The sequence below is a fragment of the Dromaius novaehollandiae genome, chromosome 15, assembly GCF_036370855.1.
Source record: "Dromaius novaehollandiae isolate bDroNov1 chromosome 15, bDroNov1.hap1, whole genome shotgun sequence".
NCBI classification, from domain to species: domain Eukaryota; kingdom Metazoa; phylum Chordata; class Aves; order Casuariiformes; family Dromaiidae; genus Dromaius; species Dromaius novaehollandiae.
Genome location: NC_088112.1, coordinates 5,940,522 through 5,968,493, shown reverse-complemented (window position 1 = coordinate 5,968,493; position 27,972 = coordinate 5,940,522). Strand labels below are relative to the sequence as shown.

Here is a 27,972-nt window from a genome sequence, read left to right as displayed (position 1 = left end):
GAAGGAGGAGGTGTAATCCACCAAGGGACCCAACTGTCTGAACTTTGGAGGAATGATTATCCTGGAAGAAGTACAGTTTTTTAATTTAGCTCCAGGATTAAACTACACAATCAGGGAGAGGAAAAACGAGACATCAGCTGACAAGTAAAGGACTTTGAGACTCTGCTACACAGCATAAGGATTGTTTCAATTATTTAAATACAGGCAAGCAACACTGAAAATGTTGACTTTAGGAATGGTGAGGAAACTTGGTGGTACATTAAGCGCTTGGCTAAGCAGAATCAAGTCTCCTGTTTCTGCCACTGAATCTTTTTTATGGCAATCAGCTAATTGCCTGCCCTCCCTCTATCTCAGTTTTGTTCTCTTTAACTAATGTTTACCTACTTCATAGAATCCATATGTATTTGCACACAGTTTTAAAATTACTAGACGGAAAGGAACTAGGAAGGAGGTTTTTGTGTGAATTTTTTTTTTTTTTTAATGAAAGTGAAATGGGGCTGGAGTGTGGGAAATTCCCTCCCTCAGCAGTCTCTTACCAAACTGGCCATTTTTCATCTGCAACCTACTTTCAATGGGGAAAAAACTGTCAAAGAATTTTAAAGGAAAACACTGCAAAAAGTTATTAATTGAAGAAAGATTTCTGGCCTTCATTATTCCCACCAATGAACGCAAAATTTATACATCATTATTTGGGGTATTTTTTCCTAAAAAGGGTATAGCAAGTAAAATTAGACAGACAGAAGATAAAGCAGGAAAATACTAAGGTATGGAAAAAACCAAACCCTGGATACTGCAACTCTGTCAATAGTGAGCATTTCCAAGACATGCATTTTTAATTTGTGTTTTATTTAGGAACATTAGATTTACTATCATGACTTAACCATTAGTCAACCAAAGTTAGGGGGATCCCAAATATTTCTCATAGAACACCACGTATACATCCATTCTTCTTTCTCCCTGTATTTAGACTATTATGTATATTAAAAATACATTTATTTCATACATGCAGTATTTACTGTAATACTATTATAGTTTTACCAAGCACTATGGCATCAAAGATCAGAGGCGTGATGAGGGCTTCAGAGTACCTACTATGGAGAGCTACCTGGCTCCCTCTACTGCCAAGAAAGAAAAGAGCCTGAGATAGCTGAGCTGGGCATCCATAACAGCCTGAAAGCCACTGAAAACACCACAGATTATCGAAACAGAAAAGACTTGTGAATGTCTACTCTGATCTCCCGTGAAACCCAGACCATTCTTGAATTAACTTGTGTTTTAACTAGAGCATCTACTGAGATATCTGTTTGTATCTAGGACTGAAAACTCTTGGCTAATTACCCTAATAAAAATGTGTGGTCTGGATTTGTTCAGCCTCAAAGTCCAGCCATTGAAACTTTTCATGAAATTTCTATTCTGCATATAAGTGTTTGTAAAGCGTGAAAAACTCACTCTCTCTACTTACTTTTTCTTAAGCCAAACAAGTTTTTTCTTGAGATCTTCAAGGCCTGCTCTCAATCTCCCCAATAATTTTTGCACTTCATTTGTAAACCTCTTTCTCATCTCTCAGCTTGTTCCTTGAATTCTGAACAACAGACTTAAATATAATATTTGGTCACAGCACAAAGACAGATATACCTGCCTTTTCCTGTCCTACTGGATATACCCTGATGGATGTCACTGCCCCTTTTGGCAAAGTATCACATCAAGAGCTCACTGTCTCCCAAACTACCTCCCGGAACAACTACTTCCCTGGCAAGTATCCTCTGTCAGCCATTCTTTGTTCATATAAATACAGATAAAATCCTTAGGCTTGGCCATTCTGAAACAGTTTGCTGCCTCAAGGGTTAGCACACTCAGCACTTGCAAGGCAGGCGAGGAGCTCAAAGCACAGTCCTGAGCGTGGCATAAGTGTTGCTGACTCTTCCAGTCATCTCCTTTCTCTTCAAAGGGTCAGCATTCGCTCTTCTTAGCACATATAACCACAGAGTTCAAGTCATCTGCACCTACCTCTTTTTAAAGATATTGCCGTAGTAGCTTCTGGTGTTGTTTCAGGACAAAAAGGTTTACTTAGAATAAATGCAGAGATCCCCTGGATGTCACAGGAGATTTCAGTCAAACTCTCTGGCCTCCCTTCTCAGGTCACACAAATCCTCTTATAGTGTTTCTTCATGACTTTCCCATGTGCTTCCACAGCATTACCTTAGCTGCTGCTCAAGCAGCCCCAGATGATGTCCAATTTCTTGGGTTTGGATTCAACTCTTAGAGGACCCCCAAAACTGTGGCTCAGAGTCTGCTTGGCTGGCAGGTGACTCTTGTTTGGCTGATGGCTTCAGTTCTTCCAGCTGTTTTATGTTGTTCCCTGCATTTCTGCTCTGAGAGTCCCAGGTGCAACACCTACTGCTCTCTGTGGGGTGTTTCAGCCTAGCCATCGCACCGCAGGGAATCCTTCCAGCTGACTGACGGGGTTGGATGAACTATTGCCATCCAAAACAGAGATGAAGTAGGTTAAGGCAATTCTTTTATCACAATTCTCTAAACTCTTCCTATTTTTAAGCAACATGAACTACTGTAACTCTTCACTTTCTAAGCTAAGCCACTCCCATTTTTGCAGCCTTTCTTCATATATGATCCATATTATATTTTTCCAGAAGTAATTCCTGCTCTTCTTCAAAAATTCAGTCTATTTCAACTGCAGTCAAAGGTGTTGCCTGTACTCTGATAGCTATTGCTTATTGTGTGGTATATACAACTGTGTGCATCCTACATGTGAGACCAGAATCTAGTACATGGCACTTAAACCTCCAAGTGCTTGACAAACTCCTACTGATAAGCATAGGGGCAGCACTGATAATATTCAGGTAAAAAAATAAGCTGGAAGATAACAAAGTATTTCAAAACTGATTCTAAAGTGTCATGTAAGATCTCTGCCCTCTATCCAGAGTACCATTTGAGAAGAAAACCCAGTCTAGCTCTTTCCTACCTTTTTTCTCTGCAAAAGCCAAAATAACCTGCAATAAGCCTGTGAAAAGGAACAAGCGTTTGCATACATACTGGACTCAGTTCCTTAACTAGCTATCTCTTTTTTTGGCTACACAAATATATTTCTTCTTGTAAATGTAAAGCCTCTGCCTATTTGCATAGAGTTTTGTTTGAAACCACCCAAGAATAGTTCACATAGTGTGCAAGTAAGCAGAATGGGCTCAACATGCTATAAGCAAAACTCTTCGGTCTGTAAGCTGAAGTTTTTCAGTTTTTGGCAGAAACATCATTTTAGAACTCTAATAAATGTACATTCAAGTCATAAGGCTTTTCTCAGCTAAAGATTTACACGGGCCTCCTTCATATCGGCCACAAAAGTCTTTTAAGAGTTTGGAAATTCTAGAAGCTTTCCCCCTGCCTTACTCAGCCACTCAAACTTGATCCTCATTAAATCCCTTGACATGTAATATATTCCAGCGTACAAGCAGGCCTTCATTACTTCTCCATGCTTAGAAGGTAATAAACCCATTTCAAAGCATAGAAGTAGGAACTATTGCAGGTGTTTCCTTACTACTCTATACTGTGCCAGGAAGGTCATGCTCACAGTCTGAATGAATGAACCATACACGCCAGTAGTGACTTCAGAAGCATCATTTTTAGATTTCCATTAGGAAGGTTTCTCTTCTTGCAGAAGTTTTAGGAAGAAATGTAACGGGAGTGCAGGATGGGCGCCAGAGGTGGTCATTTCACGTCTAACTCGGTTACCAACTTGTGTCATTGTGGTCTTAGCAAGGGACTGCACGTCTGCAGAGCCACTCTGGCGCTCTTAAGACTACAACTGAGCCTACAGCATTTTACTCACCTTGGCTTCTCCGCCTGCGAAATGGAGATAACTAATTTAAACAGCACACTATCAGGGTCAGTTCATTCAAAATAAGCAGAGCACTGAGATCTCAGGTGGAAGCCATGCCTCCAAAGCTATTATCCTACCATAATTTAAATAGGAACCATTTTTATTTTCTAAGATTCAGAACAGATATATACTAGATTCAGCACTTTACTGGGAATATTCCTGTGATACATTTAGAGAAAGATGAGTGCAGAAGCACAGATTTGTCTAACAAACACCTTGAACTTTAATATTTCTCTAACATATTTTAAAATGAAGCATCAGGAACTGTTTTGATACTTTTGACACAGATAATGAGTCAGACAATGAGTACTTCTGACTCAGGAAACCATGACTGCACAAAATATGCCATGACAAGCACAGATTTTCCTTTCTACCCCTTAACAAAAGAACCGCTGCTCCCCAGGTGTGGATTACCTGTTCTAAAGGGCACTACTGAGTCTTAGACACTGCTGTAGGAGAAACTTTGCCAAGATGCGCCTGTTCTTCTTGACTCAGAAAAATGGCCATGTTTGTGAGCACGTATGTATTGCAGTATCAGTAGAACTAGCATCTTTCCAGTAACTCATTAGCATGACATCCATGTTGCTTTAAAATGTGGCTAGATTCTTGGACACTTGTATGTATATGGACAAAGTAAACTTGCCTTCGGACCCTTCCCTTCAGGTACTGGAGAAACTCTCCTGGGATTGCTTTTATTCTCAGGTTGTGGCCCTTTCTTACCTGTGTAATTAGGAGGGCAGAGACAGACATAGTTGTTGATCCCATCCACGCATGTAGAGTTATTCTCACAGTCATTATCTTCGCAGTCATCTGGATTTATTTCACACCTCTCCCCCTCATACCCAAGGAGGCAAGAACAGCTTTAGAGAAAGAGAAAAATTTAAAAAAATTAGCATGGTTCTGAAAGGGGCAGGGGGCTTTGAGTACAGAAACGCAATTAAAACATACACAAGTGAGCTGCTGGAGCCAAATTCTGTGAAGCTTGGAGAAGTTTAACTCTGTGCTTGGTGAAGGATGCAGTCTGACAGTTCCTGAAGTCATGTAATTATTTACACGAGATACACAACATCAGCCTCTGTCGTGTCTCCCATTGCTTCCTTCGCAATGGGATAACCCTCGCCCTGAACTGAAGCAAGCAACTCTAGGGCAGAAGAGTAAACATTCATCACAATATCCAAATCCTTGGCTTCTCTGCTAATGGTTTTGTGAGGATGTGGATACTTGCCTGTTGAGGACTGCACAATCCTAGGGTGACTTGGCAGTGTTTAGATAGCCCTCTTTCTTTAAAGAACAACAGCTTGAATCGAGTTTGCAGACACGAACATTTTCTTCTCATTACCACTTTGTCACTTGTCCAAACAAGAAAAGTTTGGGAATGATTGCTTTTATGAGCGTAGTAAGATTTCAGTACTTCCACAGCTCCTCCAACATGTATGTGTAGAAGAGCTGATGACGTCTAGATAATTTAACTAAAACTAAACACAAACAAACAATGGCAGAGCTATTGATGGTTCTGTGAGGATGTGGACATTATTGAGGAATATCTGCACTAAATACTTTATCTCACAAACTGTGATGTGTGCTCCCTTCAGGGAGTGTAAGAAACTAAGGGGTTGAAGAATGGCTTTAATTTTTTTCAGTCTCAGTTTCCTCTTCAGATCTAGAAATTACAGTTGCTAAGAGAACTTTTATATTTTAAACTAACTGAAAGTGATGAAGAGGTGATGGCCACAGTTTCCAAAAAGAGAGCCTCAAAACATGTGTTAAGTGCTCCAGTCATTTCAGTGGCTTCTATGAAGCCAGTGATGATATTGGAAGTGTCAGTATTGCTGTTCTCTAGTTGCAGAAAGCACGTGTGTGGACAGGAAGGCTTGTTTGGAGTCCCAGTCCAAACTATACATTCACTCATCTGTTCGTTTCCTTTCCCATGCTAGTTCTGGTGGCAGAAAAGGAACTGAACAAATGTAAAACACTGCTGATTGATGAGGATGAAAACCAGAAAGCAACGGAGCCATCTGACTAATTGCCAGCCCCTGCTTCCTGCAACCAGAATAGTTTCCAATGCAGAGATGGCTGGAGGGTACTTTATTCAGCTGAGATGGACAGAGTAGATGCAGGATGGTTATCACATAGAGGTGGGGGTGAGGCAGAAAATGCCCAGGAGAAACAGAAAATCTGCAGAATCTGTGAAAAAACCCACAGCTCTTTTGGCCTGGTTGCTCTCAGCATGCTATTTGCTTCTCTTCCCCCTGTGCTCTGCAAATGAGCGGCGCACAGGCCTCCGAAGCAAGGGGTTGTATACGGCTCTGCAGCCACCTCCAGTACACCCCTAGACTGGCCGTTGAGGAACGAACAATTTCTTCATGACATGGGCAACCTCAGAAACTAAGGGAATAACAAAGAAGAAGGAAAAGGGGTAGGGAGCATGTCTTAGCCCAACACAACAAGAAGACTTTCTAGAGTGTACCAGGGCAGGCATGTAAGGTCACATGCCAAGGGGGACTTCCTTTCAATTCTGCAGTGACCATTCACAGGTCATGAGAGTTAGAAACTCTTCACCATGAATAACTGAAAACAAACCATCCAGATCAATCCAATTGAGGACACAATAAATCAGTAAGAAATATTTTCTTTGCCTGTCTCTATCTCATTATTGCCAATAAAATATGTCCTCTTGCTGACCCTGCAATGATCCAGCAGATCACAAGAGGCAGATAGGAAAGAAGAGCTGGCACAGCAGCTTTTGTGGCAACAAAAGCATGGGGGAGGGGGTAAAGGCATCTAATTAAATAAAGTGGCACATTCGTCATGTCACCCTTTTCGATTACAAAACCCCATTTTCAGAGGTTTATAACTCAGCCATAAAAATATGCTCCAGGCTGCAACTTGGCATCCAAGGTCTCAGTTTGGGAGTGCAGATTTTTCTCTCCATTTAAAGAAATGCAACAAGAGTGGCTTTGTACTGGTTATTTTTGCAAGTATCTAAAATGACTTTCTTGCCACAAAAGGACTGGGAAAGCTTGAGTGCATGTAATTAAAAACAACTTTATTAAATGCTATCACTGGAACAGTTCAAGTCAGTAGAGTTACCAATAGTAACAGTACATATGGGATTGTCAGCATACAATTGCTCAGTATTAGGACACATTTCGTACTGAAAGAAATGTCAGCATAATTAATGACATTTGGCTACTGGTCCCTATGTATTATAAGGAGTCTTTACATTATTGCTTACATATCATTCTTTATTTTGCTTTGCATTCAAATGTGCCAAATATCAGGGCTGAAATTAAATGATAAAACATACAACTCAGGACCTGGATTGAACCACATGTTGAAAGAATTGCAGTTTGGGACTGTTTGCATGCATTTTCCCAAAAAAAGCTTAGAAGAAAAATGAAGTTTGCAGCATGACTGGAAGGTCATTAAACTCGGGTTCCAGCTGACCAAGAGGGAAAATTAGTTCCAGAGACAACGATGAAATGTCTGTAGTTACTAAATAGAGAGGCAGAGTGAGACAGCATTTCATGGGGACCTTGGAAACAATGGATCCATGCAGGAAAGAAGCATTTTCTAAGCTACTGTGATCTAAACCACATATTGGTCCAAATTCCCTATTACTCCAGTTTAGGGATTTTGTGCAAGTGTTGTGTTTTCCTAAAAATAAAGAACTAAATAAAATCCCCAACCACCATTATCTTTGTGAAGGAGCAATGAAACACAGAACTTAATGACAGTATTTCTGGGGCAACATTTTGGAGCTGACACATACTAACAACTTTCTAAGTTTACTGTACCAAAATTGTTTTTAGTTTAGCACTTGTGTATTAAAACAGGCATACATACATTGTTTTATGTTCTAAAAAAAATCAACTTTTGAATAGGCATGATAAATTCCTTCAAGAATATTACATTCTTTTGGTAAAGGAACTGTCTGAACCTACATGCCAACTGAGTGGCCTGCAAGCCTGCGAGTGTACCACCTCTCCTTGAACTACGCAGAATTAATCCTAGGGAGCTAATCTGTTTCAGGTTCTTACATTTGTGAGGGAACCTAAAGCTTGTGGAAAGCCCTGAACAAAGGGCTCTGGACAATGGAGTTCCTTTCGTATAGAGAAAAATGAAAATAATGCAGAGCCTTGGTTTCCCGACTGTGCGCGCTAGCAAAGACTGCGGGTTTGCTGGAGACTAACTGAAGCAGACCCAACAGCTCTGCCTCCTTCGTCAAAGTCTCGCTTAGGGCCTGCTAAATGACCAGCACATGTCTGAGGGACCATCTTCTTTTATCAGTCTCAATAATCTCTGTCTTTTTTTGGCAACCTTTTGTCACAGCAGACAGATCAGATTAGAATGAGTGATTTAAAGCAGGGGAAGAACTTCATGTTCCTCATCTGCTGAGCCACGTGGTGCCACATAACCATCGTTTGACATGGGAGAAGTCCCTACTCAAAACAAGAGACCGTGAAAGTGATTCAGAATAAACAAAGCGCAAGGACGAAATGTGCAGAGAAGGCTGGAAGGACTCAAGGTGACTCCTGCCCCCGGCCGCCCTGCCAGGCCCTGCTGCTACTGTGACCCCGGGGAGCTCCGTCACCGTGTCTCCAAGCCCGCCGCGGGGCCCCGGCACGGTGGGGCGCCCACCTCGGGCTCTCCGTCACAACTGCAAATTTCCTGTCTCTGCCTGGTGAGCATCACCACCTTCACATTATTTAAAAGGTAATTTTCTTTTTGAAGGCTACAGAAACTTGAGAGTTAAACTGCTTGGCATTTCACAGGGAGAAAGCTTTGGCTTAAGTTTCCTTTTTACAAGAGTAAAGATTTGACAAGTTTGGCAGCAGAGTTTGTGTATGAATATATTTCCCTAGGGAAGAGAATATACAGAAGATATAATTTCTTTTACAGGCCACACAACAGAAAAAATCCAAGGAGGCCTCTCATGAAAATGTTTTTGACATTCACTTCCTTGTAGCATATAATCTAAGGCAACGTCTTCCCATCTTCATGCACACAATTTATATGCACATAACTCTGACTGCCGCCATACATTGGAGAGGAGATTTCCCTCAAAACAAAAATAATCCCAGAACATTTCTTTACCTTCCTTCATGGCCTATTCCATCCCCACTCCACATTTCTCTATGCATAAAGATATGCTAAAGCCACTTGCTCTTGTACCACGTGTTCTCCAGAGCAGCCGGGGCCAAGCCGAGGAGCAAGAAGACTAGAGCCGTGCATAGGATGAACATTCAATTTTATGAAAGCAAGATTTTGATGAGATATAATATCTGCATCTTTTATTAGACCAACTGCAACTATGTAAATAACTATAAAAGCAGAAATCTTCCCTAAAAAGCCTCAAAATGTTATTAAGCAACAAAAACACCACTGAAGTGTTGTGAAGGATTTCAAAATCTATGTTCATTCTGAACTGAAGCAAAGACCCTGAAAATGTAAATGTCTTCAAAAGAAAAATGCAGAAGTAGCTTTCAAGCAGTTAAAAAATTTTTTTTATACCACAGAACAAAACAAAATCCTGAAACAAAACCCAATCCAAAATACAAACTAAAGATTGTCATTACACTATTATGGGTATTATAAAATGTTTTACTAGCACATTTTTTTATTATCAATAGATTTTGTAAGTGAGTACTGAATGACAGCAAATAGATGTTCTAATGGTATGTTCAATCAGTGCTTCTGCAGTGAGCTCTAAGAGAAGGCCTACGTAATTCAACATAATATAAAATAAAGCAGATAACATACTTTATATTACAATTCTGCTCTGGCCCAAGCTGGCCAAAGCAATTCAAACATGAGATTGACCAAAGGGAACCCAACCTGAAGACCTCTTCAGGCCAGTATTTTTCTTGACCAGAAGCTGAACCTGAGCTATTACTCTGAATGCTTCGTTGGGCCTGTCAGGACCTGAGTCAAGAGGAGGAATTTTTGATCACCAGTGCACATTAGTGCTGTCACTAAAATCGAGAGGTATCCTGTCAAACCCCATGACCACCTGCACCTGTTAAGCCGGTGGAGCCTTCTCATTGTCTCCCACTGCAACGCACCAGCACGACCGACGCATCCGCGTCTTGGAGACTGACTGGGGCAGCTAAAGAGAAGCCACAACGCTTTTCTGGGAATACAAAAGGTGTCCAGGCTTTGGCAGGGGAGCAGGACTGGAGCTCACCACCCACTGCAGCCGAAACCCTATCAATCACCCAAACTTTCCCTTGGCCCTTTCTAATTGAAAGAAATTCTATTTTCTGCCACAGAGGGATGTGGGTTTTACCGACCTGGCTAGCAAACAGTTAACCTCAGCTGGAACAGTCTTAGTCACAGCTGAAACCAAACTGGAACCGAATTGAAAAAATGTACTGGTTTGCCTCCCTGCTTACACCATTTATAAACCTTGCGATTCTGTGTCGCACTCCAGCTGTCACTGATATGAAGCTATATATAGGAGGAGACAAAGCAGGCTGCACGAGTAGTGCACAAATGCTTTTAGAAGTGAGGATTTCATATATGCAGTTGGAACAACAGCACAAAGTAATTTTACACATATTTTGTGCAAGAAATAGCATAAATACTACGGACCAAATATATGCAAATTTCAGCAACTTTTCTTTAAAAAAAAAGAATTCTAGCAACTTTAATGACATTAAGTGGCCAAAGCCTCAATCTTGTATTTTCTTACCTAAAAAGTAGTGCTTTTAGTGACACAAATTTCCCTAGTTACCTCATGGAAAATGTCTGGACTTCTCTTGGAGTTTCCCCCTCTATCTTGCATCTTACTTGTACAGGAAAAGTGAAGGCCATAATTTCTAGCTGTAAAGGCTATTCTCTTGCAGGCATTATGCCCAATATGTGGCAGTCTCTCCATGGTTTTTAATGGTTTCTTTAAAGCTTGTTTGTCTACAAGAGTCTTCAGTATGAAAACATTTTGCATCTGGTTGTCAAGCAACAGATGCTTATTTTACAAACACAAAAAAGAGTATATGTGATTTTGAGATGCCCCAAGGAAAATTAGCATACAGATAACACAAAGCAGATCAGGGAGACAGCTCAAAATAGCTCTGAGAGTACATCCCATTATGAGAAAATAAGGATGCCTGTTTCAGAGGAAACAATATGTAACCAAAGAAACCAGATTAATTTTTTTGTCTGGCAAATAGAATTGTCACATGCAGCAACTTTTATAAAGTAGCCATTAGATTTCATTAATGCAAAGTAGAAACACACTTATTTTATCATCCTGTTTTAAATGAACTCTGTGTTACTACCTGAATCCATCTTTATTTGCCTCGGTGAGGTGGCAGGTCCCTCCATTCTGACATGGATTTTGAATGCAAGAATTAATGGGCACACTGCAGTCTCGACCCTATTTGGGAAAATTCAAAAGAAACAAGGTTAGTAAGACTCCTGTCATCCGAATCAACCTCTCTTCCCTGCACAGCCCTGTGTGTGGCACCATTAACAGGAAGGTTGTGGTCTTCGGACCTGTTACATCACCTCATGCTCTTCACTGACCAACAGATGCATTCACTGTGGAATAAAGACACGCGAAAGTCTGACAATACTCAAGAGACCTGTACAATCACAAGAAGTTCAAGAGACCTCTTTACTCTTCCTACCGAAGGTCCTGTTAGCACAGCCCTCTGCCAGCTCATCTACTGCAAAGCTGATACATGACTGCAATTAAAGATGAGAGTATCTCAGGCGATATGTTAGTTCAGTCAGGGCCGCTGGGATTTTTGGCTTAGATTTAAAAATGATTATTCATATGATACTTCAGAAAAATAACAATGATATATCTGTTTGCAATAATCTCTAAACAAAGAGGGCAGATGCCAGCCCATGACACCATTTCATAACAGCTCTAACTTTTGTGTGTTAGTATTGAACACCACTAAGGTGCAATACAGAGTCCCTAGACCCCGAAAGTACTGGAACAGTCCCGGGTACCCTGCCACTGCCAGAGAGTTTTCCTTGCTTATGGTGCTCATCAGAAGACATTCCTTTCTCCATCAGATTTGCAATGGCTCCCAGCCTTTTCAGACGTTAGATACCCGGTGCGAGGCACTGGAGTGTGGGACACTCAAATAAACACTTCTATACTCTTCTTTTTTTTTTTTTTTTTTTTATGGTTGCCATGTTGTAGGAATGGAGTGTCTTTTTACTTCAGCCACAGAGTCCACACAAGAGCATTACCTTCTGGTTGATTTTTGAAACTTCATTGTTCTCACTTAAGATGTAACATTACACTGGAATTAAGAATGGACTTCTAGAATCCTAACACCGTACTTGGAAGATATCTGACAATGACCACTTTGTCTCAAGATGGATATAGTGGAGTTGGAAAAGGCACAGAGAAGGACAACCAAAACGTTCAAGGAGATGGAACAACTACTTCAGAAGAAGATGCTACAAACACTGGGACTCTCTAGTTTGGAGAAAAGCAGCTTTAAGGGTGGGGCAGGGGATATGATTGAGGTTTACAAAATCATGGAGGTATCAAATACTGGAGTGGTACTTACAAATCCCTCAGTACTAGAACTAGGGGACACTCACTGACATTATTAGATGATTGGCTTAATATGGATAAAAGAAAGTATTTTTTCCAAAGTGGGTAATGAGCTTCTGCGATTTGTTGCTACAAGACGTTGTGAAATAAGACAGTATAAAAGAAATTAGACTAATTCATGGACAACAGGCCCAAACCAGATATGAAAGGGAAATGGCAGATATCAGCATCCCTGGTTCGATGATGGTGGGTGCTGGAAGAATCAGAGAGGAGTGGCTGCCAGACCTGTATATCCTCCCAAAAAAGCAGAGATTTGCTGCTGCCACCATTAGAGACAGTGCCGGGGTAAAGGCACTATGGGTCTGACCCAGGATGGCATTTCTCATGTTCATATGTCAAAACTGTTTGAAAGGCTTATTTGGCTCCCAACGAGGCAAACTTTCCTCACCTTTGTTTTAAAAGAACTTGGCTGCCCTCTGAACTGAGAGTACATGGTTGCGTCCATTATAAGGCAACAGATCTCTCATGACAACCACACCACGGTAGGTGTGAGCAACGTGGCTATGGCTGCATATCTGCTTGGGAAGTCTTGCTGACCTGTTTCAGACAAGAACAAATAGGCTAGTCACGTCTTTCTAACTCTTGTGCATTGCTCCCTATCTCTCTCTGTTACATTTTGCATTGATCAGAAAAAATTCAAGCTCAGCTCTCATCAAAAGGGGTCTTCATAGGTGGATGCATTTCCAACTACATGCCCAGCCTGAAGGTGGCAAGCCAGCAGGACAGAGACCGCGTTTCAGGGACTGTGCCATTCCTGTGATAGCTCAAGCTCCATTCATGCTTTGAGAACTATATAAATAATCGCCTTAATTTGTCTCAAGAGTGCTCATCTTGAAATTGGTGCAGCCTCATTAAGCCTAATTAAGGCATTTAAAAAAACCAGCTTGTAATTGTGAGCTGTTCTAGAGAGTTCATTTAAACTGGTCTGTCCACCCACGGTGCTAGGCGCTCCCCTGCAGACGCCAGGGGGTTCAAATACTCTCTCCAGGACTGCGTCAGGTAGCCCTACTGCCATCGTACAGGAAGAAGAACGGAGACAGAGTAACTACACGTTGGTCCGACATCCCAGAGAAGCTCAGTTACAGAAATGGGAGACAAAACGATATTTCTCGAGGCCCGTATCAATCACACCACTGCACCAGAAGTCCCCAGAGAGAGCAGAAGCTTTGCGGTTTGATACTTGGGCAAGTAGCAGAGAACAGGGACGTGCTTTTCCTTGGCTGGATGAGAAGAGGAATGGTTCCAGCCAACAGAAAGTGCGGGCCACCCCTGCGGCTCGCTGCGAACTCCCTCCCCACCACGCCGCACAGGCGGCACGCTACGGCTCTGCCCGAGACCTGGCATAGGCAGCGTCTGCTTCGTCCCTACTGCGTTTGCCAAGCAGCCTGTCCTTCTCCATTTGAAACCCCGAGCCCCCAAATGTTGCAGGGAAGAACTGGGAAGTGCAGAGGGAAGCTCACGCAGTTTTTATTTTGGCACCACGCAGTCCGCAGCCCTTCCTGGCTGCGAGCCACGCGGCATCAGCACTAATCTGCCGCCACCCCTCCGCAGCGTTGCCTGTGTTTTGTCCATCTGTGTTGCGAATCCTGTGTGCTTACCATGTTATCCTAGCGGAGCTGGAAGATGCCAATCTTTTTATTTCTCAGATCGCAAATCCAGTATCCCTGAAAAATTCACTATTTTATAGATAATTCACTAACATCAATTACTTCTTCTGTTTCATATGAACTCTACAACCTCATATCATTCAAACATTAAACCCTTTGTAGCTAAGCACAGCAAGACACAAAGCAGAAACCATAGCATCTGTTTTTTCTGAAGGTTTTTATCACAGTGGAACAGCATGTAAAATAGTCCCATCACCTCTACTGCAATTATTCAGATTATCTTGAATGTTCTTGTAAAATTTTAATAAAGATGAATGGTAAAACGAGAGCAAGGCGTTTTCAGTCCTGCACATTGGCACATGAAATTCCTCACGACTTAGCCTCCATTCTCATTTCTTTCCTGCACATGCCTGAATTATTGGCTTCTCAAGGCCTCAGGCACCATGGAAACGGTATAGTACATGCTGCTGAACCAGACTGTTAATTATAACACTAAGTTGCTATGTAGCTTTAGGAAAATTAGAGCCTCTCTGACTCAGTTTACTCATTGTAATAAATGGGAAAACACCGCCTAACCTTTCCCTGAGGATTACCTTCTCCGAGCTGGTTTGATCAGTAGCACACCGAGATCCCAAAGAACAAGTGCCATTTTGGTATCACTGAAGACTACAAAAAACAAAGAGTGCTGAAAGAAAGGAAGCTGAATAAAATATTGGTACTAATAAATCCACACCAAAGCAAGGCTACTTTATTTCTGTATAGGACTGTTACCTCACGGAAGAGCCTAAAAACATTCTAGAAACAACTTTCAAATGAATAATGCAATTCTCTGCTCTCAATATCCAGTAAGACTGTTCTTACTGGGAAAATGGCATTACTTTAACTGTCAAGCATCAGTAAAATTAATTTCTGGGAGCTGGGAAAAACTCTGAATTACATTCCTTGGAAGTAACTATTCTTACAGAGGAGAATATTGTATATTTGCTTCAAGACTAAAGAGCCTTTTAATGAAGCTGGAATCAGGAAAAGAGGGACAGACTCTGTTTCAAGGACAGGCAAAAAGACATGACTGTCTCAGCAATTCACAGAAAGAGGACGAAGGTCCCTCTGTGTGCAATATATTATTTTTAGAGGTTCTTAAAGCTGTAATAAATTCTTGTCTAGTCTGATAGGAAAGCATGAGATCCAAAAACATTTTTATATAATTTCTCTCATTTTCTGTAGGAGAGGAAAGGATTACGTGTTAAGACATAAAATTTCTGCAACTAATCGGAACACATGTATGTTCAGCTTCCAGCTGCCTTTTAAAATCTGAAGTATCTCAGCTGGTTCAGATTTTAGCTGAGCTGCTCAAATTTGCTATTTCAGTGAATGAGAACAAAGCCTAGGCCACCATGCTTAAAAAGTGTCAGTTCTTCGTTTCAGGCTCAACACTAATTAACCATACTGTGCATTAGTGTATACGCAAGCTGTTACTCACTACCGCAGTGCCAAATTCTGGCCTCTGTGTGTATCCAGTACTGGAAAACATTACATCATGATTAATAAAAAGCCCAAGAACAAGTAGCAAAAACTCATATGGACTTCAGAAGGAAAAGCAAAGGATAATACGATTACAACACACACATTCACTTTGATACTACTTCGACCACTGAAATGATTTTTAATTAAATTTCATAAACGACAATTTTGTTTGTGGACACTGAAAGCTTCATCCAGGATCTCGTGGTGGAGGTTTAGCTCCATCCATCTGCATGTGATCCTTCACCTCCCACTGAAAGCAGCAGCACAGACTACAACCTGTGGCACGTAGCTCTGCCATCGGCAGAGAACAGAAAGCTCGCACTATGGAAAATCATCATCACTGGCTGCAGCAGAAACATGATCTACCTAGTGATGAAGATACTTGCAGGCTGGCAGCAGCCTACCAGGCTTCAATGGTGTGTGAACAGGGAGACCTCCTTCCAGCTAATTAGAGCTTCGTTCAATGATCAAAACATTTTAAGGCAGGTTGGAAGTGAACTATAGAAGAAAAAATACCAAAGTTTATTCTAGTTGTTAACAATATACAATATGTTCATAATAAATTTTATTTAGATGGTATATGTAGAGAACAGATGGTGGCCATGTATTTAGTGAAAATACTAGACCAAGACAAATATAGTTGATAGAGACTTTAAATAAAGATCTAGGAATTTTTCATAAACAATTTGATTATCATCCTCTAAACACAGCTGAAGCTTTTTGAGAAATCAGTGGGTAAAATTGCTAGCTACAAAGCTACTGCATTGCAAACCTAGTCCTCCGCGCTCCTACTAGTGAAAGTAACATATCCCAGCTCTCAGCCTCTCAGACATCAGTACACTTGTCCTATGGGTGTCCTGGACAGCACATAATTAAAAAAATCATTACTGCACAGAAAAAGACTACGTAAATCTTCTACTCCATGAAAGGCTTGAGGGAAAATTCACAAACGGATAAACTGAAATGTGCACTGTGTTCTACGAGTGTGCGCATTCAGGAATGCTATTCAAATTCAAAATATCTGTCAGCTTTAATAATTTAGCCTTCTCATGCTGTGAGAAAAATGAAAAAAAAATGGACACTCACAGTCACTATCTGTGTATAGCTTTGCTGCTTCCACAGAGCTTGGGAGGAGCCCAGTTTTACTGAACACAGTTTTCTGAGCTATTCTGCTATACGCCGACTGCTTGAAATACATTCGGATCCGCAAAGGTCTCATATCGGAGCGAGAGACAAAATTTGGTGTGTAAATAAAACATGATTCCTGGTGCTCCAGGAAAAAGAATGAGATGGGATGGGATGAGAGGAGAGGAGAGGAGAAGGGAAAACACATCCAGAAATAATAGAAGACATGGACACCCAGAACTGACAGAGAATTCAGTTTAAGCTCTTGAATGGATTTTTGACTTGAGTTTTGCTTCTGTGATGCTTAACAAATTTAGAACTATGATCAAAGGTTTCCCTGAAGTTATGGCAGTCAGCTGTCTAATAAGGGATAAGCTGATTGCTACAGTCTTTTACCTAGCGGCAGCTTTAACAGTGTCTTCTTCCTTCATTTGAAACCTTTATCCCCCCATCGTAAATACTCAAAACTGGGTAGTAAATTCAAATATTCTCAGGGCAGGAAGGGAAAGAGATGTCTCACACAAACAAAATTTAACCACAAAAATCTCAATTTCACAAGAAAATTAAGGTAGGAAATAAAAATGAAGTATTCAGCAGTTTCCCTATAATAAATACATTTACAAGCCATAAATACAAAGGAGAAACAAGGAGAATTCTGCATGGTTAACCAGGGCAACATAATGGCATGAATTCAGCTACACAGCCAATACACCCGATTACAGGTTTGGTATGAAAAATTCTCTCATTAAGTTCTATTCACAATTTTCTATTTCAGAGCCTTTCATTATAAAGACAGAAAAGATTTGCTATACTGAAATTGTTCAAAGGAAAAGTTTCGAGTACACTGCAAATCTTAAAGCAAGTTAGAAAAGCTAGCATGTCATCTTGTTTCCTAATTACAACATGAAGGACTTTGACGGACAACTTAGAAAGTGACTGCTACAAACATAGCCACTCAGCTGCATGAAGGGAAGAGATCAAGCAATGGGAGATGTTGCAAACGTGAGTGCAGAATTAAACTAATTTTAAAATAAAATTAATCCAAATTATGCTGCTGCAAGGGCTAAGAAACACAGCATGGAGAACTAGTCTACTCTCATTTTACCAGCAGAACCATTTGAGACAGATCTCCTAACTGATCACACTGATATCAAGACACATGCAGACAGCTCACATGCTGACATATATATACGGTAGTCTGAGAACACTTTGTATAACTGAAGTCACTCAAATGTATGTTTCCTCTTCCACAGACCCAGGTGATACTATTTCCTTATTTATGCTGCTTTTGGCCACGAAGGTAATGGCTAAGCCTTAATCTGGAAAAGATGCAGATGACGCTCATTGGCAAGGTCAGCTACAAGAGTTGGCAGGGTACACGTAAGATCCATCTGCTTAGGCATATATACAAATTATTTGGCAAGACATGGATAATATCCCAGTAATTTTGGATCAGATTGCTTTTAGATTGCCAGGTGGAAGTAGACAGATTTCGATCATCTGTTGTTTGCAAAAGGCTGTGACTCCTCCTCCTGAAAGCAGACCTTGCTACAGTCATCCATGCCTTGGCTGCCTCTTGGTTAGGGTACTCATAGCGGTTATGAATTAACTTCTTATCTTTAGTCATTTGTCCCAATGGGGTAATAAAAATGCACTCCCCAAGGACTGCCGTTTATGAACCAATTGATTTAACACAAAAAAAGAACTCATTCTAGTCCATTTCTAGTTTTGAAAAAAGCTTTAAAATGAATTTGAAATTACCTGGACAATTCTGTTTTCTTCTTTTAGTTCATTATTTTTGCTTGTACAGCCATACTTACGTTGACACAACAATGCAACGAAAGATCTGCCTACTACTGCTCACAAGCACTGTGAGAAATACTGTACTACTTGCTAAATAACACAGAAAGTAGATTATAAAAAGAAGATATATTGATATTGGTTTTGTTGCTGCCCCCATTTGGCTGATTTAACTCTCTCTGAAAACTTTCACGGCATTAGTGTCTGGAATAAAAATACAGATAATAGTTATGGATATCCCACCATCTTCAATACTGTATAGTTATCTTCCATGCCAGCCTAGCTTCATTTGGCACCTGATTAAACCATAATTGGGCATGGCAGCACCACTTCTTAGTGACTTCCTTGTCCTTGTTAATAAATCACAATTGTCAATTTATAGTAAATTAGGTGAACTCTGCTCTCTTAAGCCTCATTTTATTTAAATCAGAAAGATTCATGATCCTCCAGGGTATAATACACCTTCCATTACCTCAGTAGCTAGTAATCAAAAATATGTCTGTCAAAGTGCAAGGATTCATCATATTATTTTTTAAAAACTCTGGTTCTACTCCTATCAGTATGAAATTTAATTCTCAGTGGACTTCTGAAGTTTATTTTGCAATTATATTCATTAGTATGTAAATCCTTATTGTCCTTCCAAAACTCTCCTTACAGAAACACTTTGGGCTTCAAGGGTCTTTTGGGCTTTTAATCAGGGACAAAAGATATGTCATTAATCTAGCATGGAGTCGATTTACATAGTGAATAACTGAAAAGAAATCTGGAGGTGCAAAACCAGATGAGGTGGCTGCTCGAGAGCTTCCAAAGTTACTGGATCAACTGGTAGATGCAGACCACTCTGCCAGTGTGCCGGGAGATGGACAAGAAAATTAAGGGAGCTGTGGACACTGAACTAGTTGCTTTTGCCCAGGGTTGCCCCTGTACATAAAATCTAACCAAAAAATACTTGATGTAAAAAAAGACATTAAATATTTTATATTTAGTCTCATATGCAGCTAATATTCATGAATAAGAACAATGTCTTCAGTACCTTCAAAACACTAAAGAACCTATTTCTTTTTAAAAACATGCTTCCGTGACAGAGAAAACCCTTCTTTCTCAGTCTATCAAAAGCCAGTGGCTCTTTTCTAATGTGAACACAGTAGAGAGAGTTGTGAAGACTGGACACCCCTTGTATAGAAACCACATTTCCTATTCATAGGAAACAGCAAATGCAAGAAAACGTAGTTGTCGTGTTTAAAAGTTATTACTCAAGGCAATTAACCTATGCCTAACACTTAAGCAATTGAGCGTAGAGCCCGCCTGAGAGAGAAGGGACACAGCGCACACAGGAATCCAGTGACACCAGAACAAGGAAGCGCTTATGCATTTAGAAAACCTCTCCAAAGTCTCCACTAGATTTCTGAAAGAAATGGAGCTAGAGCTGCCAGAAAGGCACAGTCTGAGCCTGACACGGACAGACAGCGACCGGGCGCTCAAGGGACACACATGACGTAGGTACAACCTTACCTGCAGAGCACATGCCCTCACCTCCACCCAGCAGCCTACTCATTGCCAAGCTGGTCTGGCATTATATAATTTCTATTAGCAGGAGAGAGTTTGCCCTCACATTATAAAGAAAGCTTCCTTTTCAGCTTAGCCTGCTTTCAGCAATTTCACCAATTTCATCATCCCCAAAAGACAGGGGAAGGACCAGCCATGACACAAACACACGTTCACGTTCTTGGACAACAAAATAAACCCAAAGGCCACATCCTCAAGCCCAGTCAATGCCAAGGAAGCCTCAAGGATCACAGACAACAGACAGTCACCAGGGAATCTAACAATAAGGATTTTCAGGTGTGACCAACTCCTGCTACTGATTCAACTATGCAGAACTGGTGGGATGCGGAAAATTAAGAGCTAGTTAAAGAGAACTTGATTAAGCAGAGATACAGCAAATGGCAATCACCTGAAAGACAGGCAAACCACTGAGGAAGACAAATTGTTAGCGTAACAGAACCAAGCAAATGTAGGGACAACTGCGTGAAATTCAGATGGAAAGCCAATAAACCTTTCCCTTACCCTTTACCCTGGGAGACGAAAGACTGGGAGCCCTGCCTCTATGGCACTTAGAACTAGACCAGATAAGGGGTAGAAAAAACACAGTGGGGAAACAATCCGCACTGACCATCCCCTGAGCCGCTGGGCCATATGCCGTCCTGTGGGTACGGCTTGCTATTCACCTTAACCCCGCTGCTCAGCTCCATCTCCCGACTCACCACCCAACAGTCAGAGCAAATGTCTCAAGCTGCTCAACATCTGTTTTCTTGCTGCCCTAACGCAAATGGAAATACTTCTTTAGATTTGGCTTTCTTGTTAAGAGCCCTCATTAGGGCATGCCACAAGACATTACTACGCTTTTTACAGGGCTTGTGGTGGGCGTATGTGCGCTTCACCACCTTCAGCCAGCAACCGGGGTGGTAATCCCTCCTTAAGCCTTTCATTTTTATGCTCTTCTGGATGTAAATTTCCATTTCCTTTAAACCTACTGTAATAGAAAGGTCAAAAAGAAACGCACACAAGGCTGGCTGAGGCACAGTAAGTTTTAGGGAATATGCATGCCCAGGAAGATGCTATGCTATCTGCTGATTTTTCTGTCCTAGGTGTATTAAACACCTAAAGCTGACACCGGTCTTTGCCATATAAATCCATACGTAACTACAGGTCATCTTATTTTACACAGCCACCCATTATCTCTCACCCCTGAGGGCTTTCTGCATTATTTAAATGAGAGTGGAAAATGCTTCTTTCAACATTCACTAATACATATTTTAGGCATGGTCAAAACAAACAAAAAATAAACTAGCCAAGGCCACATAAACACATGTCCTAAGAGAAATTATCACAATGAGCATTTAAGGCAGAATCACCACACACGAGCAGTATTTTGCTGTGCTGATTTCTTCATCCTGAAACTTGGCATTGAACTTGCATTCCACTGTCTGTCCTCCCTACCCTGATGCTGGAAAAAGAAAGAGGCCCAAACAGAGCAACATGTGAAGACAGAGATGTTTGAACCCTCACCTCACATGGAGGAGGGCAGCCTGGATTTAAGAGCTCCTTCCAATTTCTCCTCCTGCTGGAACTCCAGCCTAGGGATTTATTTGAGCACTGCGTGATCTATAAGGGGACTATGTGCATATGTTACTAGATCCAAAGAAACAAAAGCAAGGAGTTGTATTTCCAAACAGTATTAGCCAAAAAAACTAGAGCTGACGTACTCTCACACAGCTGGCACGCATCAGGAGCCAAACCCGACTCCCAGCTACACTCATACAACCCCACCCAAACCAGCATAGCTAAGTGAGAAGCTGGCCCACTGGAAAAACATGCACTATCCAGGCTTTGAGCTGGAAGAGCTGTTCAGAATACATGTGGATGAGCCACCACCATGAAATTTTTCTTTTAAAATCAGTTCTCTGTTGATTATTCCTAAGACAACCATTATTCTTGGACTCTGAGGGATGATTCATGCAATGCTACAGAGGTGCACCTACCCCACAAAGTGCAAATGCAACTAATTGGCTTTGCCCATGCCGCAAGCACACGCGAGGCCATGTGAGCCCTCCAGAGTGAATGATACAGCCAGCGCAGCACTCAGTCCGTGCTAGCGGTGCAGGGCCTGTCCTAATGCAACCTGCTCATCAACCCTGTGCTGAGCTGTCACAGCCTCTGCTTGGCTTGCATCTATCCGCACAAGTGCTGGCACATAAACATTGGATATACATGAATCCCACATATATCCCAGAGACGCTTTTCCTCTGCGACTTCAGCAATGAAGCCCTGGGGGTGAGGGGGATAAGGAAGAGCCAAATTCCTAGCAGAAGCTTGGAGCCAGCTTCCTCACTGAATCTTGTTGCAGCTTCACGGTAATGCCTTCCACCACAAGAGTCTGGCTGCAGAGGATACTGTCTCTCCATTGCCCAAAGCTTTCCCAAGATTGTTCCAACTGTATCTGTCATTTTGGATGAAAATTCTGGTGCATTCACTTGAACCCTCGAGATATTGCAGCGCTGCTATGAAGGACACTGGCTGAACTCAGCAGCGAAGTGAACAGAGATGGATAACATTTACAGAGCAACTCTACCACAGACGCACATCAGCATCTGCTGCCTAAAATGTGGACTATGTGCTATACTAAATTTACCTATCTTCCCTTTCCATTTCAGACAGCTTTTGGTACTAGCAGCACCCAGAGATGACAAACATCTCCGAATCCCAACAGCTCAGGCTCCCATTTATCCAGGCAACCAAGGAGGCTGTGGCAATGGCTGGGCAGTTACAGCATTTCATGTTCCAGCTTGGCAAAGCTCTTTCATATTTCTTACTAGATAAAATGCAGATGTATTTTAAACTCTTTCCCCAGTTCTTCAGATAGCTTTATTTGGAAGCAGGAAAATAACTCTCCTTCATTTGTTGCTCCCTCGGTTTTAAGAAAAAAAATATGAAAGACACACACAAAAAAGGAATTTTCAGATAAATTTCAGAATATAGCAAAGGCAAAACATACTGGCTGTTGGTTTCCACTTGCCTTAGGTTTTTGGGTTTTTTTTTTTTTTTAAACTATAGCTATTCAGGTAAATCCTTTCTCAATGACTTGTTGATTGTAAGCTTGATTGTTCTGCTGAATCCTAACACCTGCAGGCTTGATTTTACAGTATCAGTGAGACTACACGAAAGCCACACACTCTGCAGGATAAATGAATTAGTACGGTCCCATCCTCTGTTTAACAAACAGCCGCCAGCCGCACACGTACACGCATGTGCTCCAGGTGGCTAGCATCACTTAAAGCAGATGAAAGCTCCATTTCTACACTTGTGATCATGCTTTATAATCTAAACCACACATATTCTTTAAATAATCTTTCAAACAGTACTGCGGGGAAGAGAAAAAAAAATGTAAATGGATGATTCCACCTGTGCCTGTGTTTAGTATGAAACTGCAGGTTTCAGAGCGCTAGGAGATGCTCTGTGCTAAGGCCCGCGGCACCCCGGGCTCTCGGGGCGCAGCCTGCCGGGTCCCAGGGGCGACAGTCTCACACCGCCTCCTGCCGCCCGGCGCGGCACCGCGCCAACGCCGAGCCCCAGGAGCGCCGCTTCCGCCGTGCCTCACCTGCAGCAGCTTCAGGAAACGTTCCTCCACCAGCTTGAGGGAAGGGCAGCAGCAGCACAGACAGCTACCAGCGCTCAGCCTCCCCCTCCCTCAGCGAGCAAGCCCTATTTCTGTCTTCGTTAAATCCAACTGTGTAGCCCACTGGCCCCTCAGCTCGGACAGTCCCTGAGTTACCCCATTTTTAAGCTCACTCAAACCAGCATTATGCATTGCTGAAAACCCCATAATCTATGCATTTGATATGAAGAAGCAATTTGGGGACCACGATAAATAAGAGTCTTAGTACAGATCGGGCCATCTTCAACGGGACAGAGAGCAAGACGGCTCTCAGCTTTCGCAGCACGGCATCTAGAGTAACTGGGAGAAATTCCTGATGCCATCGGGCACCAGTCTGGCAACTGGTCACACAGGCAGCTTTCTGCTAGCTGATAAACCGTTCTTCTCTGAAGGCCAGCAGGAACATTGAAACCCCACGTAACTGTGTTTCAGGGAACATTGTAAAGCCTTCAGCTCATTTGAATGAGGTCAGATTAAAAAAAAAGGTGTTTTTTTCACTTTATAGAATCACTCCTCCACACAGGATTTTTTCAAAATCTACATCAAACAAGGAAAAACAAATGCTGAGAGGGCAGATTTAGGGCAATTTATCAAGGTCTGGGAAATAGCTTCCAGATGGATAGAGTTGTTTGGTGCTGGCTGGTGAGAAGGAAGCAAGGTATTGTTATTGAATTAGCATGAATCTCTGGTGGAGAACGGCTTGGTCGAGATAGAGGGCTCCTTTCATATGGTTTGCATTTGGACCTGTCAAATTTCATTTTTACTCAAAAACCTGTGGTAAAGACACAGGGTTCTTTTTTGCTTATTAAATTTCCCCCAGTTCTCCCCGTGCTGTTATCCAGTCAGTATTTTTAAACTCCTTCCTTTGCTTTAAGTGCCCTGCCTGGGTCTGTTCGCTCTTGCCGTGGCTGGATGACAGCTTGGTGCTTACAAGCACACAAGCGGTTTCGGATCAGACCGAGTTCACACACCAAACGTCACCAGAGAACGTGTGCAAGAGAGGAGAAAGGCTAGATGCTCTGCGAGATTTTTAAACTGAGTCACTTCAAGAGTTTACCAAAGAACTTTCTAAGTAAAATTGATGCACACTGAGGTCTAATCCACATTAGAAATTGTTTGCTAATATAACTAGAGGATTAGTCTCAATTATTGTTAGTAAATCCCCCATTCGTAAACTTAGCTTCTACCAGTATAAATGCATCTGTACTACTGCATTTGCTAATACAGCAATGCTGTAAAAAAGAAAAAGAAAAAAAATAAGGGGAAAAAGGGACACACTCAAAACCAATATATTTCTACTCTGAATACCCTGGATATCTGTTCCATGATGTGTGTCTTCTCGAGTAAGACATACACAAATAGCCATATATTTTCCTGCTAGTTTTGAAAGCTTTTACTTTTGAAGTTACCCTAACAGTTACCTGGTCCCATCTGAAGAATTCAGCCTGATTTATGTTATGCATCAAATTAAAATGCCTGCTCTTTGTTCTGCTAACCTGAGAAGATAGACAGCCAAAGTTTCCCCCCTCAGAAAGACAAATCAATTGATACACAATAGCCAGTGTCAGTTAAATGAATTCATGACAACATGGTCTTTTAAGATCCTAGCAAAGTTGCAAGTTGATATGCCAATGCGTAGAAGGGTTTTCAAAAATGCAAGAAAATCACCAAAGGTTTTTCTAAGCATGTAAGACGATTACTATTATTCTTAGGTAATAGACATGGGGGCATTGGGGTGAAACAGAAGACAAACTTTACATCTTGCATCTTCTAGTGTTTCAGGGATCCACCACAATTACTCCATCACCATCTGGGATGTATCCGAGGCAAACAGAAAAGGGAAATGGATTATCATCAGCTCCAACTAATTCCTAAATCCTACCTGGAATGTAAGACATGGATACTTGTGCTCACTTCCCACATGTATGTTTTTCCTTGCCCCCCCTTTTTTTATCTATAGTTCATATTACTCTATGTTTGACGAGCATCTGCTTTAACTCACCAAGACTGAGAGAAATGTCCAGTGCGGCAAATAAAGTCACAGCCTACAGGATGCAACCCCCTTCTTTGGCCTTGCCATCCTACCCCCAAACTGTGAACAGGTCAAATGCCTCATTTATTACTTATTCCTCAGCTACTGACTACTGAACCAGGCTTCCAATTATACCAACTCTGAAACAAAGTCTTGGTAGCCTTAAGCTCTCATGACACAGTGTTAACTATGGAAGTTACACACAGGGCAGTACTGAAGAAATTGTATTACCCCATGACAAGATTCTCCAGGCTCCTACCTAGGAACAGACATTATGTGTTCACAACACTTGACATGTACAGAATTTCAGGTCACTCTACAGACATTGGTGCTCAGATGTCAGAGGCAGCTGAATTTGTGGTACCGTCTCTGATCAATTATCATCTTTCTGCTAATCAGTCTGCGCAGATCGATGTAAGCTAGCAGGCATCAGAACATGCTGCTGCCTTAGATTAAACTGCTCTTGAATTCTAGTCTGAATTGGCTTCCCTTTGGCCTGGCAGCCTATGAAACAGTTATTTTTGTGCTGGTAAAAGAAAAGAAATGAAAAGGAAGATAAAATCAACTTGCTGTTTCATAAGGATGTTCTACATTATAGAATCACAGACTGGCTAAGGGAGGCACCACTGGAGATCATCTAGTCCAACCTCCCCTCAAAGCAGGGTCACCTAGACAAGGTGGCTCAGGATGCATCTATATAGTCACGGCTCAGAGAGAAAGAAATACCTTTCCTGTTACACAGAGTAAAAATTTGTAGCTGAGTGCAGTTGAAAGGTCACACACAATCTATTTGAGTAAGAGATCTGTTGAGCTGAGTTGCCTGTAAAACTGACTCCTCGTGGTACAACAATTCAGAAAACAGAAGGCATGGGGAATACTTTATTGCTTTTCATGTAGTTCAGTTGTAGTCTTACCTTGAAGCCAAAAGGGCAAGTGCACTGATAAAACTCCACGGGATCATTGCTGCACGTCCCATTGTTCTTACACGGGTTGGAGAGGCAAGGGTTACACTTGGACACAACAGCGATATCTACCGGCTCTGGAAAAGCAAAACACGGTGTATTAATACAGAACTGGATTACAACATTAATACTTGCTGGTACTTCCACACACATTTTTTCTAGCGCAGTATTCACCCTCTGCTGGCACAAACACACATGCTGCTGGTGGAACTTTATACAACAGCACTGGATTCCCAGGGATTAGAGAGATTTTAAGTACTTAAATCAAGTGCTGGCCAACACTCAGTGATGCTTATATTCTCATCTGAACATACAAACATCAGCTCTGAAAAAACATCCTGGAAATCTCCAGAGAATGGTCTTATATATATGGTTTTCAGCAATTTTTCCTTCTGCCAGTGCAGGAAATTCTGCAACAGCAACCCCTAGGGAACAATAAGATGACATTTCTACGGCTGGTAACAGGGATGAAAGTGCAGATGCTACAACAGAAATGAAAAACATGCGTAAGAAAGATTTAGCTAGAGGTTTATGGAAATGTATAGGTGCAAAGTGTTCTACCATCCTTAATTTGAATTGATTTTAAAACTTATTTCCCTCTTGCTCTGCCCAGAAGAAAGACTATCAACATTTATATACTTGGCAAAAATGCAACAAATATGCAAATATGTTGATTTATGCAGGTAAATATGCACATACATATTTAAATAATTTAGTAAACCCCATTTTTGAACACAGCTTTTCCAAAGACGCAGAGATGTTTGTGGGCCAGACCAAAACAATTTCAAGTGTATTTGGGGTACCAAATCAATCAATATTGTATTGCTGGAATGCTACAGGAAGCTAATTCAGACAGCTATATTTACAATTAAGAAAATGTTGATTCTGAAATGGCAAAGTTTCAAATATTAATCACCTAATGGCTTTTACAAGTCAAAAATAAAACTGAACACTTCACAAGGAGTTAAACTGTATCAGGCAGTAAAACCCTTAAGATAATTTTATTTCATTTTTAAGAAAATACATTTTACAGTATCTTAAAACTACTCCTGTGCTGATCAGAAGTGGGCACAGACCTTCCAATATCAAATTGCTACATGATAAGCAGGAGGAGACTGCGAAACACCCTGGAAGACACCCTGGATGTGAAGCTGAGAAGCTTCTAGTTGATGTGAGAGAGCAGAGGGAGCATTACCCAAGCCAGGGATGCCAAGATCCCTTCCTGTCAAGGGTT

At 41.5% G+C, this 27,972-nt stretch overlaps 1 protein-coding gene across 3 annotated transcripts in view; it reads right to left on the bottom strand.

Annotated features, from left to right (window-relative positions):
• The window catches only part of SLIT3 (slit guidance ligand 3), a 509,126-nt gene that overhangs the window by 48,902 nt on the left and 432,252 nt on the right, over nt 1-27,972 (bottom strand). For all 3 annotated transcript variants that reach the window (XM_026098439.2, XM_064520837.1, XM_026098440.2), the window contains 3 exons: nt 26,691-26,815; nt 11,173-11,270; nt 4,613-4,752 (listed from right to left, as the gene is read on the bottom strand). In XM_026098439.2, coding sequence (XP_025954224.1) covers nt 4,613-4,752; nt 11,173-11,270; nt 26,691-26,815 — 363 coding nt within the window. The remainder of the gene's footprint in view (nt 1-4,612; nt 4,753-11,172; nt 11,271-26,690; nt 26,816-27,972) is intronic.